This window comes from Malaya genurostris, chromosome 2, assembly GCF_030247185.1.
Source record: "Malaya genurostris strain Urasoe2022 chromosome 2, Malgen_1.1, whole genome shotgun sequence".
Classification (NCBI taxonomy): domain Eukaryota; kingdom Metazoa; phylum Arthropoda; class Insecta; order Diptera; family Culicidae; genus Malaya; species Malaya genurostris.
The window spans coordinates 48,443,518-48,468,047 of NC_080571.1; the positions used below are offsets into that span (position 1 = coordinate 48,443,518).

At 38.6% G+C, this 24,530-nt stretch overlaps 1 protein-coding gene across 5 annotated transcripts in view; it reads right to left on the reverse strand.

Moving 5' to 3' along the window:
* LOC131429962 (zinc finger CCCH domain-containing protein 13) overlaps positions 1-24,530 on the reverse strand; it is a 370,899-nt gene that overhangs the window by 37,257 nt on the left and 309,112 nt on the right. For all 5 annotated transcript variants that reach the window (XM_058594511.1, XM_058594506.1, XM_058594507.1 and 2 more), the window contains one exon: positions 11,869-12,028. In XM_058594511.1, the coding sequence (XP_058450494.1) occupies positions 11,869-12,028 (160 nt within the window). The remainder of the gene's footprint in view (positions 1-11,868; positions 12,029-24,530) is intronic.

Below are 24,530 nucleotides of genomic sequence, written 5' to 3' on the forward strand. Positions count from 1 at the left end.
GCAAGAGGGTGCGTCAGCTAGTCTACAATGGCTAAGTAGCAAATGTTGAGAATAATATTCTGTTATTGTAGTCTAATATTATCAGTATATCGAATAAAATTTGAATATCTAACACTTGTGAATTATTTACAGCGAAATCAAAGTGCGTCCATACTTTCTTGGACAGTCTTTATTGCGTATTATGGAACAGTTGCAGGTTTTCAGAACATGGTAAAAGTATTATACATTAGCGATTTTTAGAAAGTTTACAAATAAAAATGATTATTGGTACAAATAAAGACCAAAAAATTTGTAGTAAACAATAATATATTTATGTGTGTCATATTTTTTTCGGAGGAACATACAAAATTTCATATAACCGAAAGAACAGTTTGACAGAACCAGTTTTCATACGTTTTTAGAGGGGCGGCAAATCAAACGTTGGGATCTTCTTTTTTTTGCTCGTCCTAGTTAATTTTCCGGAGATGGAGTTCAGCTTAGTGGCCAATCTAATTTTGTTCCGGGTGCCAAATTTCCTCGGTATGTCACTTCGAATTAGTGCCGAAGTCAGTCTTGTGATTCACTGGCGCTTCGACGACTCGACGTCGGTGCTGTGCCGTCTACTCGGCTAGTCCCCAGCGAAGAATCGAGCCTACACCGGCGAAGAATTCCCCGGCGATGGAAGTTCTCCCGTAACCGTCACTTCCGATACCCGCGAACGGATCGAACGGCAAGATCCGTGGGTCGCTCCAGTGTTTTCGGTTGAAGGATGGCTTCCGATTCACTGGTGCCCCGACGATCCATACCGGGGCTACGTCGCAATCTACTCGTCTAATCCCCGGCGAAGGTTTTAGACTACACAGATGGAGAGTTAACTGACAACGGCGAAACTCCCTGATCCCTCTTGGTTTAGCGGTCGGTGGTCGCGACTGCCTGTTGTTCTGCGCTCCAATTCCGCTGCAAGATGCTTGCGATCTGGGAGGTCGCGGTCGACACTGCGCTCCAGCTCTTTTCACTGTGGCACATCTTCTGGACTTGGTTGTCTTTTTTGGCATTAAAAATGCCTTACTCTTCACTATATGGGGCCGGGTGTCAATTAAAAGTTTCAAAAATAGTCGCGTAACCTTTTTGTGTCATAATTTTGAACGTTAATAACTCGGTCATTTGTTAATGGATTGTTATAATTTAACAACCAATCGATTCGGAAACTTTTAACTTAAACATGTATGACGACGTAGTTTCAGTATTTCAATAGCATACTATTGAAAAATTGGTTAGAAGTGACCTATGTTTTCATCCACCAATCCCTGTTTTACAAAATGACGTCAACTTTTTGTTCGGCATAGGAGGCTTTGCGTCATGCATAAAAAACACCGTATCGTTATGCGTAGTATGAAGGGAAATCTATAAATATAGGCTGCACAATATTTCTTTGCCTAGTTGATGTTTGACTGCGAATGAAACAAGTAGCTCGTCCAGTGAGCTGACTGGATTGTATATGCGTTCACTTGCTGGATTGTCGCTTTTGCATTATGTGTTGGTGAAATTTCCTGCTGTCTGCACAACACCGCTTCGTGTTCGCTTGAATATCTCATATATCATCTAGCTATTGAAGAACCGAATCAGCGTGGTTATCGGTTCTTTTGAAATATCCCATGTATTTAGCAAATTGTTGGTCGATTTTGCCATTAAAAATGCCTTACACTTTTCGCTTCCCGAGGCTGGGTGTCAAATTAAAACATGCAAAACTAATCGCTTAACATTTTTCTGTCATAATTTTGAATGCTCATACCTCAGTAATTTGTTGATGGATTTATATAATTCAACAACCAATCGATTCGGAAACATTTAACTTAAACTTATGAGATAACGTCATTTGAATATTTCAATTGCATACCATTGAAAAATTGGTTTGAATTGAGTATTTTATTTTGGTTTTCTGGTAACTATCAGACCAGTTTAGAATTATCGGTGATAGATTTTTCGGATATAATTTGCAGCGCTTGTTCCTCGATGATTTGTTAATGGATTTTCCTCATTTAAATGATTCCAAAGCTTCAATATTGTAAGCTTAAAAATGTTTTAATTTGTCAACGGATCGGTTTGCATACTTAAATCTCCATTCCCATACGAACAAAACGGTGGCGCGAAAATGGATTCAGTATAAAGTTGTGTTATGATGATAATCATAGATACTTCTTCTTCATTATATGTGACTGAACAAGTTGTTGTCCCGCCAGGAATTAAACGCTTCAAAAGATTCAAAATTGAATTCTGAAACTTATCTAAAAGCGGCCTCCTCGGTTTGGTAGTATAAATGAGTTCCACAGGCTCACATATACAGTATAATTAGATGCAATATCATATAGTATCAAAGATAAACTAAAGGTAAGTTTACCTGCGATTTTACATGTATCGTTTGAATAGCAACCCTCGTAGAATTTGGTTAACCGCCAGTTTCAGTTTAATCATTATTAGCTTCAAAACAATAAGCGTCTGATGGCTACACGCGTTGTAACTATGACAATGTTCATTCATGTGTTAAAAACATCAAGTTACAATATGAACAAAATTTCTGAATTTTGTTGCGTATCCATTCCGTATATTCCTAATATGCCAAAGCGAAAATTAATGTAAGTAACTAAATATTTTATGCGGACTGTTTCACAAGTTTTCTTCCTCGTATTGTTGCCATATTATTTACCGACACTTTCCGAAGATTATCGACGATTTTGAAAAATGATTAATAAAATACACTATTACTGAGTTTACTGGTACAACATTTTTCGCTAAAATAAATAAAATTAATGAGTTTGTACGTTTCTCGAAGATTATTATCATAAAATAAATCAGTTTCATTTGTTCAGGTTTAAATCTTTAGGTTGTTTGTATCTAAAATTGAGCTTTCTAGTTCTAGTAGAATTCTAGTTAAAGGACGTTATTCAAAATCTTAACAATGTAAAAAATTGTGGAAAGGGATCAAAATTGAATAGAATTTATTATCAAGAAAGAATCTAATTGTAAATTTTATCATTCGCCAACAATCTAAGCGCTTAAACTAGAGCAAGTTTGTAATTAGTCTATTGAAAAAGTTTTTAGTTTAGTGTATCGTCATCATTATCATCTTTATTTTTGTATTTATTATGAAGACCCTAGAAACGTTCCATTTTTAATGTTATTGTGCTCGGTCGTGTCTTGAATACAACCCTCTAATTTTTTATAAGGTGAAATGCATTTACGCACGAAGTGTGGGACTCTCCACAGGACTACCCAACTGTTGATTGGAACTACCCACTAAAAACCCTTGGACCTCTAACCCCCGGTAACTTCCGGGTCACTGGCGCCTCGACGACCCAAAACTGATGCTACGTCGCGGAACTACTCGACTAGTCTCCGCCAAAAGATCTAGTCTACACCGACGGAGGGTTCTCCGACGAGGGGAATCCTCTCGAACCGTCGCTTACGGTACGCGTCTACGACCCGACCGAAAGGATGCCTAAGTCGATTCAACGATTCCGTTTGGAACGGGGCTTCCGGCTCACTGGCGCTCAGACGATCCTAGCGGTACCACGCGACGATCTACTCATCTAGCCCCCGACGAAGGATCTAGACTACTCCGACGGAGAGTTCTCCGGCGAAGGAAGTTCTCCCGACACCGAGTTCTCTGTTACACCCCACGGGACACCCGAAGGAGTGCCGAGGTCGGTCCGGCGATTCCGGTTGGAGCATGGCTTCCGGTTCGCTGGCGCCTCGACGACTCGAATCGGTGTTGTGGCGACTACTCAACTAGCCCCCGCCGAGGGATCTAGCCTACACCGACGGAGAGTTCCCCGACGAAGGAGGCTCTCCCGAAACCGACGCTTTCGATACCCGTCAACGCCCGACCGAGAGGATGCCTGGATCGATCCAGTGATTCCGGTTGGAGGATAGCTTCCGGCTCACTGGCGCTTCGACGATCCTAACAGTTTGGGCTAGGTTGTCTGGTGTAGTTTCTCTACCATGTGCATTTAGTAGACCACTTCTTTGTGTCGCAAAGCTCATTTGGGCAGCCAGGCCAAGCAGGAGATGCCACGTGGCCGAACCTGTGTAGGTACCACTTGAAACCTGTGGGGAACTGCGTCAGGTCGAAGTTTACTTTGCCGTGGGGTCTGTCGATTTCTCCGGAGACTCTTGGGATGAGCTGATGTGTCCACCTGCCTTTGGTTGAGCTGCCCCATTTCCCTTGCCACTCGCGTAGGGAGGTTGCGTTGGCAGTCCTACGGGTGTTTCTATCCCGCCGCATGTCATAGCATTCCGCGTCCTACTTGATGAGCAGTTCAATAGGCACCATGCTCGCCACCACGCAGGCTGCGTCTCCAGATACCGTACGGTACGCACTGATCACGCGAAGACACATCAGTCTGTGCGTGTTCTGCGTTGCGTTCCACACAGAGTACCGACGCTGGAATGTACCAGCGAGTTATTGTCAACGTGCTTGCCGAAACTAAGCTTGTCATCAAGTACACACCCAATTGCCCAAACTGTTGTTTACCACCATCATCTCTGTTTTATGATATGCTAGTTGCAGTTTCCTGTTGCGAAACACTATGCTGATCGAGTGTGATGCACTTAGTTCGACCAATTCGATGGATTCTTCGTACACTGATAGCGTGATATCTTGATGCCCGGGGGAGCCTCAACCGCAGTATGCCATCGTATATTATATATTTGGGCCCACAGGAGCGGGCCCAGGATGGATTTCTGTGGTACTCCGGCCGTCAAAGAATTGCTGCGTAAGCCTTCCTCGGTCTCGTAGAGCAATACTCGGTTCTGAAAGTAGTTTTCCAGAATATTATGCAGCCCTTCCGGTACTCTCAGTCGAAGTAGGGAGTCAGCGATATCTGCCCAACAAGCACTATTAAACGCGTTATTGACGTCAAGCGTTACTACCGCGCAGTAACGAATTCCACGCGGCTTGGGTTGCGACCTCCGCGGTGGCTACCATCGATTTTATGGTATCCGCCGTAGACCTGTCTTCGCCGTACCTATATTGTTCGTTAGACATTTCACCCGCCTCCTCTATGAACGCGTTCAGAATACCATCTGGCCCGGGAGCTTTTTTAGTGTCGGGCGATCTCGCCGCTGACAACAACTCTCCATTTGTCACTCTGTCAACATCGTTGATAGCAGTACTCCTTCAGCTTCGCTGGACTACGTTCAGGGGGTGCTAGTTCCCCTCTCGTTTTTGGCCGAAACCATCGCCCCATGGGTTGGAGTTGATACCCTGACACAGGTTATCGAAGCAGGCTTTTTTGCTTACTTGTTCAGATCAAGCTTGGCCGCTTTGAACGCTTCATTCCTTGCTGCTCTTGTCTCCGGTGATCTAGCTCTTTGCATCCTTCTCCTGACCCTTATGAAAGTCGTTCGACGGTTTGCAATTTGCTCGTTCCATCAGTAGACCGATCGTCTGTTGATCCACGGTACGTGCCTTCCTCGGCATTGTCGCGTCGCACGGCCGTGTCAGGACAGCTACCAACTCTTCCCCATCTTGGTTCGCTGTGTGGCGGATTTTATGTAGAACGACTAAGTTGCATCTGCAGTTCAACGTGAACTGCTAACGCACTGATTAGTCAAAAACGAAACGAAGACCTACAAAGAAACTGTTAATTATTGTTGCATTTAAAAGCCAATGATTTATAATCTCAAGAAAATTTTTAAAAACAGAAAATTTGTAAAAACAGTAATTTTAGTAATTTGAATACTCCCAAAACTCCGTTTACGTACACTTTTGTATGAATTAAATCCTAAATAACATAAACTTTTTTACGTACATACTTCGTAAAAAGAGGTTTTTGCAATAGAATGAAAACAACTGCAATATGAATATTTTCGGAACGGATTTGATGAATAGGTACCGATGTTTGAGGTCGTTCCGAAATCTAAAATGGCGACCTCCGATTCACTGAAGTTTCTTGGAAACCCTTACAATATGGGTATTTTTGGAACGGATTTGATAATTACATATCATAAAACGATATTTGAGTTTTAAATATGATCAGTATCCAACGGGGCCAACAGATCGGAAAATTGACATGCGAATGGAATTATGTAATGAAAACTGCGAAATTGTTTCCGCAGAGACGGTACTCGAGCCCGTAGCTAACTTCTAACCGGGAAAATTATTTTACCAAATCAACTACCCTGCATATGAAAACACATTTAAAACTACACAGAAAAAAATATGAATTTTGCATGTGACATAATCTACGAACGATATAATTCATAACTACTTGATTTTTCAAATGACGCAATATTCCAATCTGCACTCGGCTACCAATTACCGCTTTATGGATTTATATGTATCAATTATTCAGCCAGCAGATATGTGCTTCTGTGGTTCAGTCGATTAAACAATGTGCTTTATGATCTAATGTTTCTCGGTTCAAGTCCCGCTGTTGCTGTTGATCTTTTCGTTTTTATTTCATTCGAGTTCAAGATATGTAGTTTTCAATTTACACAATTTTACATGTTCTTGAATATAAATTTATGTGAAATACGAAGCTCCATTTATGTGCATCTTAGAAGATGTAAAATCACAAGATTTTTTCGCAAGCTCAGGACAGCTCTACGCCTTAACAAAGACTGAACCACAAATCGTTGAAAGTTGATCGAAGATGTGATCATCTTCAATTTATTGTGTTCGAGATCACAATCGTGATTGCTGCTATCACATATTGGCTGAGATCGTCACTTTAGATGTATGATGCTGGTGTGGACCCAGATAGGAAGCAATACCTTATGATAAAAAAAGAACCGGAATTTTCATTTTAAAATTCCCGCGCTTGTCCAATCGGTATAGTTTTATTCTCTCAACGTTGACAACACTTTTATACACATTCTGTCAAATTTTGACGCATATCGTACGATTAGTTTTTGTTTGGCGTCTATACAAAGAAGTTGAAAAATTTTCGTGTGGCGATTTTCATAATGGATGAAAATTTAGAACAACGGCTCGCCTTCGAACCGCCATTCGGTCGATTGTTGTGCGGTTTCGACGTCATATTCATCGATCCACACCTCATCACCAGTTATGATGCATTTGATGAATGTGGGGTCACTATCTGCGTTGGAAATCATCTCTTTGGCCACATCAACCCGATGCTGTTTTTGAAAGAAATTCAGCTTTTCTGGCACCAGCCGAGAAGCGACGCGTTTCAAACCCAAAACATCAGTTAAAATGTGTTCGGCTGATCCATAAGAGATGCCCAACAACACAGCAATCTCTCTAATCGGTACAGAACGATTTTGCAACATGATTTGCTTCGCCGATTCAATGTTTTCTTCAATAACAGATGTTGTTGGGCGGCCAGGGATCTCATCATGATCCAAGCTTGTACGACCACCTTTGAAGCGTTTATACCACTCGTATGCCTGTGTTTTTCCTAGACACGATTCACCAAAGGCCTTTTCTAACATTTTCAACGTTTCGGAACACAAAATTTGATGCACGCACGTTGTTCTAAATTTTTATCCATTATAAAAATCGCCACACGAAAATTTTTCAACTTCTTTGTATAGACACCAAACAAAAACTAATCGTACGATATGCGTCAAAATTTGACAGAATGTGTATAAAAGTGTTGCCAACGTTGAGAGAATAAAAGTTAACCGATTGGACAAGCGCGGGAATTTTAAAATAAAAAATTCCGGTTCTTTTTTGATCATAAGGTATAAACAAAAACAAAATCTCGAATCAGTGTTGGCGGCAAAGTAGACAGGGGGAAAATATAAACTTGTCATCAATGAGTGTGTTCGGTTGTATTTGTTTCCTTAGTTATAGGACTGTAAAGTGAATATCGTAGTGATCAACTACAGCAAAGCATACTTGGTTCTTCTAATCAATTGGACTATGTCTTCATGTGTTTTTATATGCAAGGTAGTTTAACTGGTAAAACTATTTCCCCGGTTAGGAGTTAGCTACGGGTTCGAATTCCGTCTCTGCGGTAACATTTTCGCGGTTTTCATTACATCATTGTGTTCACATGCCAATTTTCCAATCTGTTTCCCCCGTTAGATACTGATCATATTTAAAACTAGCTTAGACGGCTCTACGTCTGAACAAAGACTAAAACATAAATCGTTGGATATTTGAGTTCCTTCCGAAATCTAATATGGTGATTTTCGGTTCATCGATATTCCTTGAAAACCTTTACAATTACAAATCTCGTATTAGTAGGAGCCGGAAAATTACGTTTGAAGTCGTTTCGAAATCCAAGATGGCGACCGCGTAATTTCGAAAATCCGCGTGAAAAATCGTAAAACTAAAGAATTTTTTTTATGTCAAATATTTTAGAGAAAATTTACTGTGAGACTGAGACTTTCGAAATGAATTTTTTTTTTGATACCGAATATCTTCAGAATTATTTGGCTCAAGTGGCACGTTCCGCTAGTTATTTAGAGAATTGTGTCTAAACTTTGAAAAATCGCGTAAAAAAACAGCGTAATTTCGGAAATCCGCGCAAAAAAACGGGTAACTTTGGGAATCTGCCTAAAAAAATCGCGTCACTTCTGCGTAAAAAAAAACTGTTTTAATCCACCTATTGGTGTAATGATGTCTTTCTCATATCGATCATACCATCATATATAATACTGTGGTATTCTTCAAAATAATTTTCTTCGATTCCTAAAAGAATAACCGAAATCGGTTTGTAAGACCGTCTACTGATAAAAACTATTATTTGGAGAAGATTTGAGGTCGATTTAGAAAACTTTTTACGGTTTTTCGCCCTTTTCAGTGATGGCATACAATTTTTAACACACTTTACCTTATATTTCCGGATCCGGAAGTCGAATCCAGATGAAATTCAGGAATTACGTATGGGACCACAGGACTTTTCATTTGAAGCTAAGTTCATGAAAATCGATTGCGCCATCTATGAGAAAAGCTAGAAAACATATTTTCATTTTTTTTGCACATTTTACCCCAAAACTCCGGAACCGGAAATCGGATCCAAACAATATTTAGGAATTTTGTATGAGACTACAAGACCTTTCATTTAAACCCAAATTTGTGAAAATCGGTTCAGCCATCTCTGAGAAAAGTTAGTGCACTTATTTTCACAATTTTTTGCACATTTTACCCCATAATTCCGGAACCGGAAGTCGGATTCAAATAATATTCAGGAATTTTGTATGGGATCACAAGACCTTTCATTTGAATTTAAATCTGTGAAAATCGGTTCAGCCATCTCCGAGAAAACTTAGTGCAAAAAAACGTTACATACACACATACACACACAGACATTTTGCGTACTCGACGAACTGAGTCGAATAGTATATGACACTCGGCCCTCCGGGCCTCGGATCAAAAGTCGGTTTTCATAGTGATTGCATAACCTTTCTATATGAGAAAGGCAAAAACCACGTAGAAAAAGACCTCAGTGTATACCGGAAGACACCATCTTGGATTTCGGAATGATCCCACACATCGTTTTCCGGTATCTGCTCTTCAAATCCATTACGAAAATATCCATATGATTAAATTTTTCAACATTCACTGAACGAACTAATTTTGCAAAGTAAATTCCAAATGGCGTAACCTATTTTCGTGTACCAAATCCCAAATAAAGCAAATAAATAAACGAAAGTTTCGGTGCAACGGATTCCGAAATTACATCGTTTCTCATGTGACTGTTTGAAATATACACAAACATACGCATGGTACTATTTCAAATCCGAGGTTTTAGCAAATAAAAACTCGATAACTGTACACAGTGTATATGTACGGAGTTCTGTTCAATCGGGTTGCTTAAGAAGTGTATTGAAAATAAGCTATCCACAAAATTTTCTATCAAATTATGTTAAAACATGATATTTTATTCATTTTATTTTATTAAAAATTGATCCTTTATTGTACGAGAATAAACTTGAGCATAATGAAAACCACATGAAATTGAGGATACTCCTTCACGAGTTTTTGTACTTTTGATCGAACGCTCTTCATCAAGTTCCGGACAAGTGATGCATCGCGTTTTTTGGACGCTTGAGCCCAAATGTTTTCGAACTCCTGCATGTTCCCAGCTGCCTTACCAGTCTTCTTGAAAACCCTCTTCACGATTGCCCAGTAACGTTCGGTGGGTCGAAGCTGAGAGCAATTTGGTGGATTGATATTTTTCTCTACGAAATTTGTACCCTTTTCCGCAAGCCAATTGAGAGTGGTTTTGGCATAGTGAGCCGACGCTAAATCCGGCCAAACCAGTGGAGGTGAACTATGCTTCTTAAATAGAGGCAGCAATCTCTTCTGTGTCTCAATAGATTTCTCCAATTATAGTTCCGGTAGTGTAAAAAATTGTTGATTTCAAACCACAGGAACATATTGCTTGCCATACCAGTACCTTTCGAACGAATTTCTCCACTTAAATCGACCTGTCCGAATTGCTCACATGCTCCCCAACGACGATAGTAAACTATTGTGGTCTTTGAGTCGTCCTTCACATGTTAAATCTCATCATCGATCCAAACGCATGCATCCGGACACTGCAAAAGACGCGAAAACAATTTCCGGGCCCTTGTTGCTGCTCGCTTCTTCTGTTCTACACTTTGTTTCGGGATTTTCTGCTTCTTGTAGGTCTTCAGGTGATTTCGCCTCTTGATACGCTGGATCATTCCGACACTCGTTCCTGCTTTTTTGGACAAATCACGTGTTGACATTGATTTGTTCTTCATGATTAGAGATACAACTTTTAGGTCCAGTTTCGGGTCTGAAGAACCGGGTTTTCGGCCTCTTCCTGGTAGCTCATCCAAAGAATAGTGTTCGCCAAACTTATTAATGGTGGTTTTAACACTAGCATGATGAATTCCACACCGCTTCGCAAATTTTCTCACTTAGCCATATGTCTAGAACCTTAATTTTCACTTTCTTTTCAATACGCGACATTTTGAAAACGCAGAATTTCAACCGCACAAACAAGTAAACAAACGAAAGTTGACAGCCAAACGCACAGCATGCTGTGATCTGAACATAAAAAGTCATCACAAATACATGCGTACAACACCAATGTATGTGGATAGCTTATTTCCGATACACTCCTTGCGAGATATGATCTTCCCATATCTCCGGAACGGCTAAATTGGTACTGTAGTTTTATGAATTGGAGAAAATTTGGACGTTCGTTGGAGATGTCTTTCGCATATTTCATTTGAATTTTAATGAAGGATTGAGAATTTTCTTTCTCAAATCTTTATGAAAACTTTTTGCTATCATCAAATTGGGTTCAAACATAACAACAATCGCGTTTTCTTTAGCTGAAAAAACTTCAATCATTCCTTTTCTGACAAGTTTCAAAGAGATAGAAAAACAAACCACGTATTGAAGCCAACCAATTTAACTATAAAACTTTACAGCATTAAATTCCGAACAGAAAACACATTGTAATTCTATGCAAAAATGGCTCAGCCCCGGTTCGGTTCGATTGTAGTAGTAGGTATAAAACAACACCAGAACTTTTAATGAAGCCCGATGCTCGCTAGCCAAGCCATACAGGAGTAGCAGAAAAGAAAAACTTTTAACCCCCCCGAAGGACTACCGTTCGTAGTTGCGGGTTGTGGCGCTTTACATAAATAAATAAAATTGCAGTAACAAAATCACGTCCCTGACAGCAACAGCGCAGTAGAAAACACCGGTCAAGCCACTGGTGGAGCCTCTGTCGGTGCGGCTACTCGTTGGCTATGAGCTAGCATTGGCAGAAGAGATGAATCTGTGGTATCACGCTTTTCATTCGGTCCGGTCGAATATGGGATGGTCCCATAATCGACCGTCTGGTTTACCGACCGTTTGGCTGCCTCAATGAAAAAAAATAAGGGTTCGCATATTCTCACATAAGTGCGGTAATATTCAACCGCAACACTTACCGACATCGATGGTTCCGCCTTGCTGCGCATTAACAGCAATTTTGGCCAGGGCCTCGTTGAACAGATTCGATGCTGCGGAAGCTCCATGGAGGGCCTTCAGGTAGGCCTTGCCGGCGCTGATCAACTGCCGTGCTCCGGGGTTGAACTTGTCCAGGATATTCTGCGAAAAACAAGAAAACAAGAAGGATAGAGTCCGTGTTAGCATATTTGCAGCTTTATTCATATTCATCGCAAGAGGACGGTTTTGCGTTGTTAACATCATTTACTAATTTAAGAACAACACTTTGCGTTAAACTGATCATTATGCAGTCATGAAGGGGAACGGTAAGATCCGGAACGAAGGTTAAATGTAAATCGTGCTCATATTATTATGGTAATAACTTTTTTTTCTGTCTTTCAGCGAGTTACAGTCACATCTCATCTTCTTAGCGTGAGGTAACCTCAATCCGACGACGGCGACGACGAGTGGCACTGAACGAGGTTATTAAGCTTGAATCACACAAACATAAAAGCAGAACAGCAAACTCATGAGTATCATTTCCATTATCATTATCGCAATCGCTCCGTCGTACCAACGGAGGCTTTGTTTGATTGAGCCGAACAGGTGTCGGCAAGCTTGGAAAAATTTGCTAATAATTGATAATGATGAATACGATTTTTTCCCTATACCCGATTTCGTCCCATATTCTCGCATAGTTCTAATGAATAATTGAATCACTCAGATTTTCGTTTAACCGTCTCTGCTGTAAACTTGTGAAAACATCCTGCCTGTTTGCAAACCTGAGCGAAAGAATCGAAGCACCGTACAAGGCAAGGCAAGGCAAGGGCAAAGGACGTAAATAGAATTTTCACTTGACGTAATCTTATTACGAGAACGGGAGCAACACATACACACACACTCATCCACGTCGCTTGGCATGTAGGGAAGCCGCTGTAGTGCCATCGGAACCCAGTTGATTGCATCCATCTGGATTCCGGAAGTGGCAAGTGTGCCAAAGTGAAAAAAAAACGTATCAGACTTACACCAGGTCGGTAACAAAGGAGACACTCAACTGCACTCACTCGCTATCGACGGTGTGTGGAAGTATGTCATGCGACGAGAATGCCCGGATTTGTGTGGAGTGCTCTTCGAGACTTTCGCATTACCGACCACGTACCGGTAAACTAGTTGAATTTGTAATAGTGTAACACTAAACGTGGATCCTACATAGTGATTCTATGTTCGTTTTGATACAAAGGTTTTGCTACATGTTTGCAGGAAGATTGCAGCATATTTTCTCGTTACTTCGACTCGAAAGAGTTGCCACTGCATTTTGAATGAGCTTAAAGTGAGAATAGTTTGTAAGTGGTGGTGAGGATCCGAATAAAGGTGCTTCATTTTCTATGCGATCTACTTTAGACTTGAACTATGAGGAAGATTTCTATTTTCAATAGAGAAAGTTTCTGAATCGTTATTTTATTACTACCACGATTGTCTACCGGGTGCTTGTATAAAAAATCATAGATGTTCATCATTCCAAATTTTCAGAGAACGCTTCTAAAATCAACTGCGTATATTTCGCCATTACCTTTATTAAGAGATTATTTCGAATTTTCGCCTATTTCGAAAACAACGTAATAGAATTAAATTTGATCAGTTTCTAACGGGACAAGTGGTGGCCAAGTATAGCGAGGCATGCTTGGTTCTTCTTGTCACCAGGGCTGTATCTTCATGTGTTTTCATTTGCAGGGTAGTTTATTTGGCAAAGCTACGGGTTCGAGTCCCGTCGCTGCGGTAACATTTTCGCGGTTTTCTTTTGTTTTCTCTGTTAGATACTGATCAAATTTAAAACAGACTTCTAAACTGATACACTGAAGATGAATGCAAATAGCAATCGAAATATTGGTATCTGTCCGTTACTGTTACTGTTAGTTTCATTCCATCATCCGCTCAAACCCAAACATTGACCTCAAGATGGCTCTACGTCTTAACACACGACTATAAAAAATCGTTTATTTGTTAATTTGGAGCAAGGAAAATCTCACTTGAATTTTTCAAGTTACTAATTTTACTAATAGACTATATTTATCCAAATGACACATTGGTTACTATTCCAAACAGAGTCATTCGTATCTTTAATACTAATACTAATGACGGTAACATTTAAAATATAGAAACCGTTGAATCATGTAAATTTACATTTCAATTAACTGAATACTCTCATAGTAAGAAAATTGATTATTCCTTCATGGATCGAAAAAAGACTGTCCCAGAAAGTATGGACGCAACCAAAAACCGCTGCCTTTTCGCAATGGTTCAGAATCTATCAATTTTTATGGCAGCGTCCTGTTGTTTACATTCTTCTCTAACCACTTGTGCAGTTGTTTATTCGTTTTCATTAGTTTGTTTCGAAATGCGTGGACTTTTAGCAGAACAACGTCGAAAAATTGTGTACAAATGGTGCACAGAACGCGGACTGTTGCTGAGAAAGATGTCAAAAATGGAAGGAGTAAGTGAAAAAGCCGTGCGAAATGCAATCAGGAAGTTCGGTGAAGATAACACCTTTGAGGATAAACCGAAATGGGTTGAAAAAAAAGGTCCTGCTAGCCCTCAGTTGGATAAACGTATACTGAAGGCGTTCGAGCAAAAGAAGGAGGTTTCAGTTCGGGATGTGGCCAAAAAAGTGGGCATTTAGAAGTCAAATGTTCTTCGTGCTAAAGAACATTTGAATCTTCGAACCTATAAGAAGTAGAAACAACCAAAACGTAGTACAATACGATTCTTGCTGGAATTTTTAACTGCATAATCATGGACGACGAAACCTACGTAAAACACGATTACAAATCCTTGCCGGGACCACAATATTATACGGTGCGAGAATGGCAAGTGTTAAACCAGTCCGAGACATCGATTGAAGTCGAAAAATTTGGTAAGAAAGCTATGGTCTGGCAAGCAAGCTGCGGTAAGATTTCGAAACCCTTCATCACCACTGCTCCAATGAACAGCGAAATATACATCAAGGAATGTTCACAAAAACGACTTCTTCCCATGATTCGAAGCCACAAGGATCCTGTTGTCTTCTGGCCAGATCTTGCTTCTTGCCACTACTCGAAATCAACGGTACAATGTTATACTACAAAAAATGTCACTTTCGTCCCAAAATACATGAATCCACCAAATTGCCCACAACTTCGACCAATTGAGGAATTTTGGACATTAACGAAGGCACATCTTAGGAAACATGTCTCGGCAGCCGAAACCATTCAACAGTTCGAAAAAGATTGGAAAAAGTGTCAAAACTTGTCGCCAAGAAGTCTGTACGGAATTTAATGAGGAACGTTCGCAAGAAGGTGCGCCAGCTAGTATACAATGGCTTAGTAGCAAATGTTGAGAATAATATTCTGTTGTTGTAGTCTAATATTATCAGTATATCGAATAAAATTTGAATATCTAACACTTGTGAATCATTTACAGCGAAATCAAAGTGCGTTCATACTTTCTGGGACAGTCTTTATTACGCTTTAATTGTTTTTTCAAAAAACGGTTTAGTTTCATTCCACCATCAGCTCAAACCCCAAACATTGAGCTCAAGATGGCTCTACGTCTAAACAAGACTATAACAAATCGTTTATTTGTTTATTTGGAGCAAGAAAAATCCCACTGGAATTTTAAATTCTCTCTCCAGCAGGCATAAAACCTCCCATCTTTTGTACCAATAGACTATAATTATCCAAATGATACATTGGTTACTATTCCAAACAGAGTCATTCGTATCTTCAATACTAATATTTATGACGGTAACATTTAAAATATAGAAACCGTTGCATCATGTGAAATTACATTTCAATTTACTGAATACTCTCATATCAAGAAATTAATTATTCCTTCATGGATAGAACAGAACAATTAATTCACTTGAATAATATTTATGTTTATTTTCCTTCAAAATTAAATGCAAGTTTTCGTATCGAAAAACTCTTGTAACGCTTCTTAACACCTATCACTTACAAAAAGTAACGCATATAACGTTTAGTAACACACAAAACTTACAAAAGAGTAATGGATGTAACGCCTCGTAGTTGTTGTATCTTTCAACGCGTGTAACGTTTTGTAACACCCAAAACTTTCAAAAAAGTTGCGCATGTAACGATTTGTAACGCATATAACTTACACAAGAGTAACTTATGTAATGTTTCGTAACGCCGAAAACATTTCAAGTGGCGAATGTAACGCTTCTTAACGCCTATAACTTACAAAAAAGTTACGTATGTAACGCTTTGTAACGCCTGAAACTTACACAACAGTAACGCTCTGTAACGCCTAGACCTTACTAAAATATAATGCATGTAACGCTTCGTTACACCAATGATGTAAAAAAAAGTAACGCATGTAACGCTACGTAACTCCTAAAACTTCTTTAATAGTAACGCATCGTAACTCGTTTACCGCAAGAATAACTCATGATTTGTAACTTTCAATTTAAGAAAATTATCGTATGCAACGCTTTCTATCTTCTTTCACTTCATCTCACGATAATATCGAGTGAAACGCTTCGTCAAATGGGACATTTTTCCATATTGGCGACAGGTATAGCGTGATGGGTAAGCCTTTCATGCAATCCACCTGGGTTCGATTCCCAAATTTCTAGCCCGTTACCTAACTGTTAAACCAATATAATCAGAACAAAACAATTTCATAGTATATTTACTCCGACGTTGATTCAGGTAGGCCCCAAAAAACTTCGTAGCGTATATAGCTTCAAAAATTAAACTACTATTCGATGTACTTTATGTGTTTTTTATATCAAATAGCAACTTGTATAACAATTTGGAATTTAAAAATGCAATGATAAAAAAACGGTTTGATTGATTTCAATGATTATACGTTTATTTGAAATTTTGATTCATAATTTTTTTCAATGAAAAATATTTGGATTCAACAGGACGGTGCAACATGTCACACAGCCAACGAATCAATCGATGTTCAGCGAACAATCTTTGAAACAGGGGTGGAAATAAGCAAATTGTTTGATTCACAGTAAATAAAAATAGTCAGTATCATCTTTTCATATTACATATTTATTGTAGATACTAGCTAACCCGTCGAACTTCGTCTCGCCAGAAGAATTGTCAAAAGACTAAGTGGTCAACGTTTCTTTCCATTATTTTTCTGATTACTTAACTTACAATCAACTGAATTCGACACACACTCGCTTTAGCTCAAAAAGAAGAAATATCACCAAAGATTAATGTGAAAATATGTAATACCTCTATTAATCGAAAATTGAACAAATGCACAAATATCTATTCTGAACAGTCCGTTTTAAGGAATTACTCATACGTGAATGTTCACCCGACAGAACAAACTTCAAAGCAGTTTCTTATACACAAAAAATTTCTATTTTTGTGTTCGGTAATAATTTTTCCGGCAACGATCTGTAAAATATTATTTTTACTGAAAGATACGTAAAATTTATCCAACTTACGGTCATCTGTCAAAGAACTACTGAATATCGGAAAATCCTATGTAAAAGCTACGATTATTTATTATTTACTGACACGGTCTGTGAACTCTGAAATGTCATTTCTCTTGATGAACTCAGTGAAAGTTTTACCAATATCCGGAATATCATCACTCTACATTCAGCAGAAATAAAGATCTGTCAAATAACATAATTTTCGGACGTAAAGGTGTGAAAATTTCAAGATTTGTAAAGAAAAAATAGTGGTGCGAATTGATTGTGCGAAAAATAGATAATACTAATTCCTAGCGGTAATTTTTCATTTAGTGAATATATTCAAAAAGCCTTCTACAACTTATTATTTCTGCACTCTAAAAATATGAAGGGAGATAGCATATTCTACTGAATTGCATCCGAAAGATATTTGATCATTTTATTTGAATAAATTATTTCTGAAGAGCTAATGTAATTCAATTCACTCATCACACGCAAATAAATAAATTAATCGGATGAAAATATGTTTTGAAAACAAAAATGCTCCTTCCTTTTACCAAAAAATTGTAATACTTTACGGGTCGGTTTACGCCGAACGTCGGTATTGAATAATGGAGAAGTCATTAGAATTATGACAGATCGAAGTTCAGTGGAACTGTACCGATCATTCAGCAAATAAAACTTTTACTGAACGGATTACCGAATGTCCAGCTGTTTGAAAGTTAGTAAAACTGTACCGACATCCGTAAAAATAATTTGATGTGTACAGCTTTTAAGCAGCGAGAAATTTTTCTCAGAATCTGTTCTGTACGTTCAAGTTATCAAAAAGTACCATGCGTACTTTAGAGCTCTAATAAAGTGGATATTTTCAGGTACTGTGGAACTTTCGATTGCTTGGAGACGACGCTTAAATTTTAATTTGATTTTGATCTTACCAGTCTGAACATTCTTCACAGAATATGCAACATGAAATGATAGTCTCAATTCATTATGGTAATCATCTTAAACATTGATATCTGATAGCCACTTACTGTGTGCGCATAGTCTAAAATAAAACATTAGAAAGAGAAATGCAAGGAAAATCTCTTAGATTGACCACACAAAGCATCTCGTTGCGCTCCAAACAATATTTTCAACGATCTTGTATTCTTTCCTCCGACTCTTTTTCCTTATTTTTCTGATTACTTAACCTACAATCAATAGAAGTCGATACACATTCGCTTTAGCCCAAAAAAGAAATATCACCAAAAATTAATGTGAAAATGTGAAACACTTCTGTTAAGCAAAAATTTGGCAAATGCATAGATTGTCATCTCATCCTTTGAGTAAATTCACTGAACAGAGAGCAGTTCCTTGCACAGCTTTAAGGCAGCGGGAAAGTTTTCTCAGAACTTGTTCTGTATGTGTAAGTTGCCAAAAAGTGCCACGCAAACTTTAGAGCTCTAATAAAGTGGATATTTTTCAGGTACTGTGGACCTTTGGTTGCTTAGAGAGGCTTAGTATAATCTAAATCATTAGAAAACAAACTGCACGGAAAATCTCTTAGCTTGACCTAAACGCTTCTACAGCACAAACTTTGCATTGATTTATTCAAAAATTTACTGATTTGTTAGGCCGGGATGGCCAATATTCATCATTAATCACAATTCATCAACAGGTAAATGATATCAGAACTTTTCTGCTGCCTACAGCGGTTTTCTAGAAAACAGTCCTATGCATTCCGTCATTGAGTCATTTGTCATGTTTTAATACCCAATTAAGCACGTGGCTCTAAATGATGCACGGGAAATCTCCACTACTAATCTTTGCGCGCCAAACGATTTTTTCAACGATCTAGTATTCTTTCCTTCGACGGCCAAGCACTTATGCAACTCGTTGCGCGCCAAACATCAATCGTAAATCTAGCAATCATTGGCGACTTTTTCAGTGGAAAATTTCATTGTCCACACAAAATAACTTTATTGGTTTTTCCCACTTTTCCGGTAAGTTTTCTTAATTTTTTTTATGTACGAACCCGGTGGGGGTGAAAATTGATCAAACAAAAAAAAATCATCTCAATCCGTCCATCCGTTCTTACGTGATGGGATTACAAAGAATGATCTCTGCATTTATATATATATATATATATATATATATATATATATATATATATATATATATATATATATATATATATATATATATATATATATATATATATATATATATATATATATATATATATATATATATATATATTATAGATTATAATGAATTTTTAAATGAATGATTTTTGATAAGATAAATTTTGGTTCTACTTAGAATTTTAAAAGGTCTTCAATTTCATTTCCCACAATTTAAAACATAATCACAATTTTAGTTTTGTTACCCAATTTTTTAACTCACGGTTTTTGGTTTTTGGATTCACAATCGGAAATCTTGATTCACATTTTCATGCGCAAAAAGGGCTTATTTCCACCTCTGCTTTGAAAATCGAATAACCAGCAGAAATGGTGATGTGAATTAGCCTCCTAGAAACTGCGATTTTACGTCAACCATCCAGAAACAATTGAAAATCTCATGCACGAAATTAAAGTTGCTACTGATGACATAAGGCAAGAAACAATTGAAAGTGTACTTAAAAATTAGGTGGATCGGATTGGCTACTGCCAAGCGAGCCGTGGCGATCATTCGAACGAAATTATTTCCCATAAAAATTTCTAGAATCAACCTTTCAAATCTAGATCTATATATATAAAAATGTAGAGATCATTCTTTGCAATCACATCACGTAAGAACGGATGGACGGATTTACATGATTCATTTTTTGTTTGATCAGTTTTTACCCCCACCGGGTTCGTACATCAAACAAATTAGGAAAATTTGCCGAAAAAGTGGGAAGAATCCATAAAGTTGTTTTGTATGGACAATGGAATTTTCCACTGAAAAAGTCGCCAAAGATCTACGATTGATGTTTGGCGCGCAAGAAGATGTCCAGTATTTCGCCGTTGAATAAAAGAATACTAGATCGTTGGAAAATTGTTTGGCGCGCAACGAGTAGTTTTGGGTGGAGATTTTACATGCATGTGATTCGTTATTTTGAAACACGTATTAAATAGGGTATCACAATCATTGCTTGCCAAATGACTGGTAGAACGCATTTGACTGTTCTTGATATATCGTAAGCAGGATCAAAAGTTCTGACATCGATTACCAGTGGATGCATTGTGTACAATGTGATCAGTTGGATAAATAATGTTGACTATTGTGAGTTGAACATATTAACATATAGAACGATTTTTTTAACGAATTAATGACACATTCTGCTTCAAATAAAGAGATTTTTCTTTCATTTAGCATGCTGAAGTTCCTTCAGCCGCTTCGAGTAAAATTTTAAGGGTGGATTACAGGATGCTTAGGCTGCTTGTGACATCATGACATTTGTAAACTGCTTAAGCCAAATCGTTCCATTTTTCGAACTTTGTATTGCTTGACCAATTACCAAATGCATATCGTCAATACCATATCGGGAGGAGAAATCGTGGCATTCAAAAACCATTACTACTACTGTTTTATGCATTGGCTTGAACGATAAGAAGAATACTGGTATAATCACTCCTCAAATTCACTCCGCTAGAACAGAAAAATTGCAAATTTTTTCATATAATTCTTTCTGATTTTGACTCTCAAGACCGAACTCAACGCCATTTAGTTTATTCAGAAAAAATGTGCCAAACAAATTGATATTTCTGTTTTGAATTTCTGCTCGAAGACAGCTAAGAAAACTAATTTTGCGTTTTGCAACAATGGCTGTTTTCCTGAGAGGAGAGTTGGCATCACTGGGAGTGCGATGCGGTGTCCTGGTGCTGCTCTCAAAAAAGTATAATTTAAATATGTTGTTTGATACGTACAGTTAAAAATTTGGTTGAAATAGTTATTTTGAGTGATAACGCAGGTGTGGCAAGTGTGTGTTTAGTAGTAAGAGTGATATGTATTGAATAATATTGATCCGCGAAACTAAAGATGCTCAAGCGGCGGAAACTGAGAATTTACCACCCCAAAATTCAATTATGTTAACCTGTTAACCGATCGAAGCGCCGTTTGCATGTCATTATTGGTGTTGTCGGATTTCTATGGAATGTGTGAAAGTTTACAAGTCGATCGTGCCATTCAGAATGAAGGTCTAGGGTCGATCTGCAGCGGACCCATTCGCGAGTGTTTTTATTTTATTCTTTTAGTGGTCGTGTTTCATCTCGCGTTGCTGACAGCAGAGCGAGTGGGAGAAAAGGGATACTGGTGAGATTGTTTATATTTTTCTTACTAATTATGTTTCTCCTGAGTATCGAAAATCAGGTTTTGTTGAGATCATATTGTTTACCAAAACATATCCAGATCTCTTTCCCTCCCTACTAACCAATCTCCTATCCCATGATACTCGTGGAGATGCAGTGGTACCCGCATTCCTTCCCTTCCTCAGTAGCACAGCCTTTGGTCGTGGCCGGCGTCGTTATTGACCATTTTATGTAAAGTTTTGAATCAGTGGGTATGCACAGTGAGAATGATTCGCCTCTCCCAAGCATCATTTTGTTGGTTCATTGTGCATTTTCATTTTCACTCATTCGGTCAATCACGAAGTGCAACTACGGGCAGTCTACTTTAACTCAACTCAACTCAACTCAACTCAGCAACAATGGCTGTTTTCCTAAAAAGGTAAATTGCCCCATAATAGAGATCTACAATCTCTGTTCAATGCACTGACTCAAAGGATAAGATGGCGATCGGTGCATTCACTTAATTTTTCCGTAACAAAATCTTTTTACATGTTCACAATAATTTTGTATGAAATTTCTTTTTCGGGCCGAAGTTAATGTGTTGGATACGAATTCGTCGTAATTCGTTTATTTTGGGCTAAATAATCAGTGAAATAATGGAAAGAAGCATTACCGTTTGACAATTCTGCTGTCGGAAAAGATAAATTTAAAAAATAATTTCAAGTGAGACGAAGTTCGACGGGTCAGCTAGTATATGTATAATCATTGAAATCTTTCAAACGTTTTTTTTTTATTTTTGCAATTCTAAATTCGAAATTTTTCGTGGGACTCCCTGTACAAGATAAACAGTGCTATGATCAAACAAAGTTGTAGCTTACAATATCCTCATCATTTTCCTCACTCACTATGTTCATGTATTTTGCCCACAAACAGAGTTATTACCAAATTTCTGTTCCTTTTTCCGCTCCCAACAAAACACTAACGTAAACGCTCTCGTGAAGTGCATTTGTATTCCATGTCAACCAGTGGCGTCTTGTCACAAAATGTACTAGTTGTGCACTGCTTATGTGGTATGATATCAGATGTAACAGTTCATTGTAAGTGAAAACTAAAGACTGAGGAATGGAGATTCGCTTGTGTTTTCCAATACAATGAAATACTTTCGGATGGGGATTTTTTATTTAACTTATTTTGAATCATTGATACAATAGAAGAATTTAGCGCTTCGCTTGTCGAGAAGATCTGTCAATAACCTTAGTATTAAAATCGCTTCGACGCTGCAACTGAGACAGCAATTTGTTTTCAACTGCCATAAGCATATGCCACTGAAGCGTCTACTGGAGTTGTGCATACAAGTTCTCACAGACAGAGGACAACAAATTTCTGTACTTCATTCGAAATGGATTATTTCGATTGAAACTGAAATTTAGCATTCAGTATCTCGATCGAGTTCGAGTATTCCATACGAAAGTATCACTCGATCGAATCCAAAAATGCAAGTTTTCACATTCGATCCGAATAATCCGATTCGAAAATTCGATACCATTTGACCTGCTTTTATCGATTTAATAGAGATTGAATGTGGATGGCGATGCAGTTAATTCCTTCAATTTGATCGGTTGTGCAGTGCACGAGGTGCACATGAGGACGAGAAGCCACTGATGTCAACTTAAAACGGTCATTACAAATAATGCACTAGTGTAAACGAAAGACTAAATATCAAATTAAATTATCGTAAAGATTGTGTACGGTTATAGTAAACCGTAAACCAATGACGGAGGTTTGAAGTAGCACTTGAGCACTTGAAATCAGGAACTAGATTGATCATTTGTAAGTTGTTATATTGTATTGGTTGAATAATAGGGTAGCAGCTCTCCGGAAGGACTCCAACCCCGCTGCGAAGTTACTTCATATCGATGTCCATAAACTATAATAAGTTAATTTCATTTAATATGTAATCAGAGAAAACGAACCATTCCGGAATCATAAATTGAGCTTCAAGCTACAGCATCCCTCATGAAACTATACCTTCACATATAGAAAAAAAAACGCAACCACATTTCACAATAAAAGTGTAATACACTTCTCCCTTATCGTGTCACTGCAGCACCCAGAGCCCTACTGAACTCGTTCAACACTGCCATCTCCGGCAATGACTTAATGCCATCGAGTTGAAAAATGACAGCCATCCTTTTTCATTAGGGCAAGCCTTTCTTCTCCGCGGTACCCCGAAGAGTCATGCTCGACTGATGCATCATTCCCGGCCAGAAATAACAACTTTCCTCCCCGACTCCCACCGACTAGTGCTGGGAGCTTTTCTTATGCTGCTCCACATCCAAACAACACTCACTCAGCTGTTCAACAGAGACATTATGCTAGCGATCCGTGCGACTCCGAGCCACAAGCCCTGAACGTAGGTAGCATAGGGAATGTGTGGAATTCCTGCTCATTCCACAGGTCGAAACCACCTGTCATTCCTACCGCTGACGAACGCAACACGGACGGAGCAGCCCTCTCCGAAGGTAGAACTGACATACATATCTAGCGTATAAATTATCGCATCTTCATTAATTTTATTTCTATCTCAAAGACCAGAAGAAGAGCTCATTGTGAAGTTGAGAACTGTTGCCGATTCCTCCGGAACATTCGAAAACTGTACTACAAAGAGTTCTGCCACCCAATTCATCTTATGCCCCGTTCCTCCGGGCCCAACATGGAAAGGATTGCTGCACGGATAGACATTTTGTTCAGCACAGCAAGACAGACTGTGACTCATTTGCACGTTTCCCTCTAATGTGGCATCACCTGCTGATGATGACCTATTGGGCACCGTTTTCCCAACAGTGGAGAACATAATTTCCGAAGCTAAATATGAATTCCACATCGATCCTTACGGGAACCGACTTCGGTACGTTAGGACGCAGCAGAAGAAACGTGTTCCTGACAGACGAGGGCCGAGAGAAAAATTGGTTCCCAT